This window comes from Dunckerocampus dactyliophorus, chromosome 2 (genome assembly GCF_027744805.1).
Source record: "Dunckerocampus dactyliophorus isolate RoL2022-P2 chromosome 2, RoL_Ddac_1.1, whole genome shotgun sequence".
Classification (NCBI taxonomy): Eukaryota; Metazoa; Chordata; class Actinopteri; order Syngnathiformes; family Syngnathidae; genus Dunckerocampus; species Dunckerocampus dactyliophorus.
In genome coordinates, this window is record NC_072820.1 from 21,624,740 (window position 1) to 21,632,526 (window position 7,787).

The 7,787-nt window shown below is 40.8% G+C and overlaps 1 protein-coding gene across 1 annotated transcript in view; it reads right to left on the reverse strand.

Moving 5' to 3' along the window:
• Nucleotides 1-6,529, reverse strand: part of atp1a2a (ATPase Na+/K+ transporting subunit alpha 2a) — a 51,859-nt gene extending 45,330 nt beyond the window's left edge. Inside the window, exons 1-4 of the mRNA XM_054766927.1 lie at nucleotides 6,457-6,529; nucleotides 5,183-5,257; nucleotides 1,795-1,854; nucleotides 1,074-1,277 (exon numbers count right to left, since the gene is read on the reverse strand). Coding sequence (XP_054622902.1) covers nucleotides 1,074-1,277; nucleotides 1,795-1,854; nucleotides 5,183-5,257; nucleotides 6,457-6,468 — 351 coding nt within the window. The 5' untranslated portion in view covers nucleotides 6,469-6,529. The remainder of the gene's footprint in view (nucleotides 1-1,073; nucleotides 1,278-1,794; nucleotides 1,855-5,182; nucleotides 5,258-6,456) is intronic.
• Nucleotides 6,530-7,787: the final 1,258 nt, after the last annotated feature.

A 7,787-nucleotide genomic window follows, 5' to 3' on the forward strand; every position in this document is an offset into this window, starting at 1 on the left:
GTCTGTTGATGAATTTAAAGCAAGCAGAGGCTGGTTCGAAAACTTAAAAAAACAACAGGCATACACAGCGTTGTATGGCATGGTGAGTTTGTGCAGACAAAAGTGCCTCCAAACTTTGCGAAGGGCGTCCACTACAGGTACGGGTAAAATTATGGTAAATGTTAATTTCTTCTCATAATTTCATATGTCATGCTTGTGGCATTGTCATTTGAATGTAAACTGTGCATGTTAAAAAGCCTTTAACAGACCTAACTGCATAGACTTTTTTGTGCAACATGAGCGTAGTAACATTTAAAAAAAGGGGGTAACATGCACTCCAAGCATAATCTCCTCTCCTCCCTTTTCTTCTTTGCAAAACTAGGCAAAAGTGATGTTAAATGTTAATTTCTCCATATGTCATGTTTGTGACAATGTTTTTTTAATGTAAAAGTGTGCATGTTGAAAAGTCTTTTACTGCCCCATGAGTGCAATAACAGTCAAAAAAGGGATTGCCCTGCAAGCATAATCTCCTCTACTCCCCCTCCCTTTTTGCAAAACTAGGTAAAAGTGATGTTAAACGTTCAGTTGTCAATTAATTTGTCAATACTTATTTGTACTTATTTCGACATCATTTTCAGCATGTAGAACTATAATTATTGTCTACAAAATGTGTTTTGTGTTAAAACTTTTGGGTGTTTGGAACGGATTAACTGGATTTACATTATTTTCTATGGGAAAAGTTTCTTTGGTTAGAGTTTGTTTTGGTTTGAGTCTGACCTTCTGGAATGGATTAATGACACTAACCAAGGCACCACTGCATTTTTTTATTTTTTATTTAACGATCCTTTCTATTGCAACGTCTATAGAATAGATTTGCATATATGCTTACACTTTTAAGCCTCTGGACCAATTTGGCCCTATTCGCCTCCCATCACAGCCACATATTTTTGATATACTTTACTCTATTACCTACTTGTTTCAAACTGGTAAAATCTTGTATTAGATAGAGCAGATGTACTTAATAATGTGAAGCATCAGCGTGAGTGTGCATGAGTGTTTTCGCCTGCAGGGTGTTTTTGCCTGCAGGTCCTCACATTGTCATTGGGCGGCTCGTCCTCGGTGGCCACCTGGATGCTGTATGCCAGGAAGCAGAGGATGGCACCGATCCACAGCAGGATGGAGAAGCCACCAAACAGCTGGCGGCAGAACTTGACCCACTCGGGTGTGGTGGGGGGAGGCGTCAGTGCGTTGGGTCCGTCCCGGGCCAGAACTTCTGCGGCTTTGGCGTTGGTGAGGCCCTACGGGAGAGAAGACTGGGTCCATTTTCACCTGAGTTTGGAAAGCACTTTACCTGCTTTATGACTATCCCTGCCTGGCCTATTTAACAGCCCAACTATCATAAACTGGGTGAGTCTTCTCGTCTGCGCCGTAAAACTGCTGCATGTAACTTTATTGAACATTTTGTCCTGATTTTATGCTCAATAAAATCACCTTGAAAATGTAAATTTGCTGCTGTCACCCTGTGTGTGTGTGTGAGTGTGTGTGCGTGCGTGTATGCGCGCGCGTGTGTGTGTGCGTGCGTGTCATGCTCTGATTTGCAGACAATCCTTGTGAGGACAGATCGACTGTCTCTGCTTGAGAGTGTCAACACAAATTGTCTGTTTGTGTGCGCACGCGTGTGTATGCGCGCGTGTGCAAGCCTGCTGACGTTTTACAGCAACAGCATTAAGAAACACGATGCAAGAAAAAAAGATGACTCAAGGTGACACTTTGGAGCATGTGCACATGGGCATGCACGTGTGTGTGCATGTGTACCTGTACAGGGTCCAGTCCATAACGCTTCCCAAGATCATTGACTGATATTTTGTGGTCATCCTGCAAAAAGAAAGAATGGAATTCATTCAGTCAATATTTCTGTTTCTATGGTGTGAGTGATACAGTCTAGAATTGTACATCATTTAGCGCAGTGGTGACCAACCTTTTTGAGACCATGGGTCTCGGCCGTGGACCTGCATATACATATATAAAGTCCCAAAAATCGACTAGTAGCTCACGATTGACGGGTTGGCGAATTAAAAATCAAATAATTTTTGTTTTTTATTCTATATTTAGGGGCCACACTGTGGCTGAGTGGTTAGCATGTTGGCCACACAGTCAGGAGATCGGGAAGACCTGGGTTTTAATGTCCACTTGGGCATCTGTGTAGAGTTTGCATGTTCTCCCCGTGCGTGTGTGGGTTTTCTCCAGGTACTCCGGTTTCCTCCCACATTCCAAAAACATGCATGTTAGGTTAAATTGGAGACTCTAAATTGTCCATAGGTATGAATGTGAGTGTGAACGGTTGTTTGTCTATATGTGCCCTGTGATTGGCCGGCGACCAGTCCAGGGTGTACCCCGCCTCTCGCCGAAGTCAGCTGGGATAGGCTCCAGCATACCCCAGTGATCCTAACTAAGATAAGCGGCATAGAAAATGGATTGAATGGTTTATATATTTAATATTCTATGTAATTTCTCAATTTAATATTTCTATATATTTTTTTACAATTCATAAAATGGCAAAAAACTTTTTTTTTTATTTTAACTTTATTTCACTATTTTTGTGTGGATGGAGTGGAAAACAGGAATAGTGGAAGAATATTATAGTGGAATAGAGAAACAGTGGAATAGTGGAATTATGCTGCTTGATGAACGTGTACATTGCAATATTTGCACAATATTTCACATTTACATTTTATATTCTATTTAATAAATTCAAAAATATTTAAATCAGGGGTAATAATATTTTATATATATATATATATATTTTTTTCCTGTATTCTATATATATATATATATATATATATATATATATATATTTTTTTTTTTTTTTTTTTTTTCCTTCTACTTATTATTTCAAATGACAAAAAAACTACAAAAAAAGTTTAGCTTTTAGTGGAATATATACAAAGCATTTAACATTTAAATGCTTTGTAACAAAAGAATACAATGGAACAGCCGACTGATTTAACGTCTCCATACAAACGTGCACATCACATAAAACTAAATAAAATAACCGATGTGAAGCTTGCTGCTTTAGCCTCCATTGCAACAGGATGTGATTAATCAACAACAATTTTGAAAGAGCTCATGGATAGGTGCAGTGTTGCTGGGCCTGAATCAAATTGAAATTCAGCGTTGATATGTTGAAAGAAAAAACATGTTGGCCTCGGTAGAGATCCGAGCGACACTCCTTCCTGATCGCAGTTCAATGGCTGAAGCTAATTTTGTCAAATATTTTGTTGTCTCACAACAGTTGACGCTAACTTAAGTCGCATTTGACAGGAGGTCTATCTTTACGTGTGCCATAAATCACATGTGAGAGACAATGCGAGTAAAAAGTCAGCAAAGGCGATGACAGCCTGACGAAAGTGTGGCGCAACAAGAATCTTCTCCGCATCTCGCTTGCCTCAAAGATGGCACCGGGAGAGAAAGCGAGGCCATGTTTTGACAGAAGCTCAGAGAGCGTCAGCACGCTGCTGGTGGCCCACAAATTATTCAGCCGGAGTGCGAGTACAAAGACGCCCTGCCAGAGGGTGCTTGGTGGGGGGGCAGAAGGGTTGGTGTGGGGGTGGTTCTCATTGGAAGCTGTTCGTGTTTGCAGAGGGTTCATGTGTGGCCAGCAGTGACTGGAAGTTCTCACCATGATAACTGGCTCAACGCTGAGACGACACACTAAGCTACCAAGAGAAATGCTACATGCTAATCCTATTATGCCGCGTATTAGCTGTGCCGTCAGTCAACTGATTCAAACCCGATCAAAGAGAAAAATCTTCGTGGCTCCTTCAGGGTGAGTGTGCTATTACTTTTGACGCCAAATTTAGGATCAACATTTGCAATAAAAGTGACTGTTGTAATTATTACATTAGATTCAGCTAGTGGTTGAATTATTACACCCCTAACAAACATGTAAAAATGGTGGGCTTTCCAACAATGGTGTCACAAGGTCTCGCAAGATTAAAACATGACAAGATTTCTCGTTCACAAAAAAAATGTTTCATGGCACTAAGCCTGGTATGATCAAAATTAATTAAATCAACCACACAATAAATGAAAATTAACTCGATAATTTTGCCGGCCTTCATGTGCATGCATGTCTGTTTTCTTCGCCTCTCGCCTCCAAACAGGCAAGAAGATGTTTCACTCTGTGCATTGGTTTCAGCCCGTGGCGCGTTGGTTCCATGAACAATGGTATGAACGGAGTCAGACAGTCATACAGTCTCTTTGTCTCGGTGGGTGGAGGTGGGGCCGCTAGCATGCACACAGAGTGCAGAAGAGTGTTACATCGTAGAAATTAAATTAGTAGATTGCAATATATTGTCATATATTTTTTCATTGTACTTTTCTTAAAAGTAATGTTAAAAGCTCATCTCGTCTCATAAACCCATCGTCTCATAAACCCAATCTCGTGTATCGCCTCGTCTCGTGAACTGAGCAACTCGTGACACCCCTAGTGGTTTATGTATGCTGTATATTTTACCTATATTATCCTGTATTTATAAATTATTACCGACTTGTGAATGAGATGTGTTTTCTGTGGGAAAAAACAGCCTATTTTCAGAGAAAAAAAATGCTGTAAATCTGAAACACGAATGTGCAGGAATCCACGGTACCTACGAAACCTCAGCTCTCAGCCACTGGGGGGCATATTTGCAGGGTACGTGAGGATATGCTGTGATGAAGTGATAAACAGCTCATTCTTGGGTCCACTTTAGTTCGCATTCATGAGTAATTTACTGATTGTCTCATTAATTATAACGTAGCCTCAGTATTAAACTTTTAAATGTATTATTCATGTCATAAAGTGCCATTTTTTTACAAAATTATAATGTAAAGCACAGTGCTACAAAAGTATGGCTTTATTTCTTTGGAGAAACTTATTTTTCTGTAATACGTTTTTTAATATTAATTGTATGATTTACTTGTACTTTTTAAAATTATATTGTATATTTTGTATTAATTTATATTTATTAATATGCCATACTTGTGATGTAAGCACAGCATCTAGAAACTAGTCTGAATTTTCGTACTGTGACCAATTACTATAATTCCGAGGTAACTATGTGTACCTTTTCCAGGCCCCAAAATGTACATGGGTGCTCAAAAGTGGGTACAAAAGTACAACATATACTTCTTCAAGGTGTACACTACCAAGTAAATAACTTACCAATGCCACCTCTTTCTTCAGCTCATCCAAATCCCGGTCCTTCTTCTTCCTTTTGCCTCCATTCTCTGCACCACACTGCACACAGGGACAAAAACACATCAGCAGCAGCAGCAGCCACACATCCAATCTTGTAATAGCGTAAAAAGAGCAAACTGCTCAGGCAGCATTAAAAGTGCTGATGAGTTGATTGTAAACAATATGGCAAGTGTAATACACATGACTTTCACACCAACAGCTGAGTAGAAACATTTTAAAGCACATGTAGAAATAGATAAAGCTGCTGGTTGTCTCTCTTGTGTAGTTATTTAAAAAAAAAACAACAACATCGGGAGGTTGCCCACAGCCACAGTTGTTCATGTAATGTTTTTTGACCCTATGCTACTTAGAGACTCCAGCGGTTATTTGCTTTTGTGGACCACGCACCAACAGCAGCAGGCGACATAGAGGTTATCTGAACAGATGCGTTGACTTGAGCATGTCAATGATGTTAAAACAGGATTCAAACCTATAGCAACTTCAAGCGATGAGGCACCAGTGCTAACCACACATCCACTGCACTGCCTGAGTAAACTAAATGAGTCACACAAAATAAAACCTCCTCAAGAGAACTTCAGGTTTTCGACTACCTAAAAATCTTGGGAACTGCACAGTACCGCTTTTTGCACTCTGCTGATGTGGCACGGTACCTAAAAGGGCAGCATGTTCATCCAAAAAAACAAAACAAAACAAAAAAACAATAAAGACATTCACCATAACCAGGGGTTCCAAACCTTCAACTTGACCTAAAAATGTCAGGCACGTGAAGGAAGTAAAAACCCTCCCACACACGACACCACAACTACATGGACGTCACCTGCCGCTGTCAGTCTCCTTTCCCGGCACGTGCGCATGGCAGCCAGGCGCATGCACAAGAGGCAGAGTGGGCAAAAGTAATCACAAAATAAGGAAGGAAAGCGGGAGCGTGGAGCACAAGTTATCCCCGTGTCCTCATAAAGCCAAATGGAATGAGGCCCAATGGCGGCCAATTAAACAACAATGGCGTCATTACACAAATAAACAACAAGACGGGGGGGAACCATCCTTCCCGTCGCATGTCTGGCCACGACTTCGCTTGTTTCTAGTAGAACGACACATCATGTTTTTATAGAAAAAAAAATGAATGTTTAATTAGAACAAAAAATGGTCAAAATGTCCCCCCCTCCCATGAAAACATTAGCGCGCACACAATGAACTGAATTAATGATTACATGAAATAACAACTGAGAAGGACTTACCCCTCTGCCCATGTTGGACGTCCACGAACCGGCAGGTTACGATATGAAGGACAGCACCACAGCTGAGACCACCCCCACGTGTGGAAGACACTTGTGGCTTTTTTTAGGCCTAGCAACACATAACCCCAAACCAGGCCCCGGTCACCCCCCTCCTCTACATTAGGGTAATCACACCCATTTAGGCGTAACTCAGTAGGAGGGAGGAAGGGGTGGGTGTCGGTGGGGTGACGGGTGTATGGTTGACACCTCCACCTGCTCAAAAAAAAAACACACACACAGAAATGTACACAGTCTTCAGAGAACAACAGGCCATCAATGAGAGTCGTCAGCAGCACACATGAAAGCAGGCAGGCGGCAGCTACTGTGGCGATAATGACCCGACCCCACAAAACCAGTAACATTCTTTAAAAATGCAACATGCTAATCCTAATTCAGTGTATTTCAGCAGCGGCGTCACGCAACGGATTCAAACATGATGAAGGGCAACAATTGAGGCCGCTTAAGGACAATCGTGCTATGACTTTGTATGTACAATAGGTAAGACCGGCCGATTTGCCGACAGTAGCTACTTAGCCGGCATTAGTTAGCTAGCCGGCCAGGTGGCCAGCGCGTTTCGCCGGCGGCCCAGGCTCTCGCGTTGTTTATAAGACACTGTCAAGCGATAGCTAGCCGGCATTTGAACGGCAAAGTTTGGGACGTCTTTGGATTCATTTCAAGAAGGGTGCAAGCAGAATTCATAAAGTGTGGATTGTTCATCCATTAATAGGGAACGCAGGACCAGCCAGACCAACACAGGCGAGTATGGTGATTTTTCTGCTTTGTAACTTGATTACTTTGAAATGTTGCGCCTGGAGTGTTGAAAACACTATGCTCAGTCTGAAACGTTGTCCGATGACCATTGTTATAATTGAGTATGAGATTGTTTGCTTTTCGAAGCTAAAACAGCATTTTCATTGCAATCATGTGACAATATTGTTTAGACAAAGACCAAAAAAAGACTTGCTGAATGAACAACTTTTTTCTTTGATGAGATCAATGTTTTACATTCTATAGTTTATATCTGCATTTTTATACCTGTTACATTTGGAACATTTAAGTTATAACATGTCTTAATGTTGCTATACATTTGACATCTATATTCTGTTGACTTTATTTTTGCCAGTGCCTTAAAGCATGCTTGGGGATATGATGTGCTCTTTTACAAATTTGAAAATACCGTAAGATTGACACGTTCATATAATTGGCATCTTTATTTTATAATGTAAGATTGATATCTACATCAACAAACATTAACTGGAGAATTGAATTGAATCTTTTGTACACTGCATTGA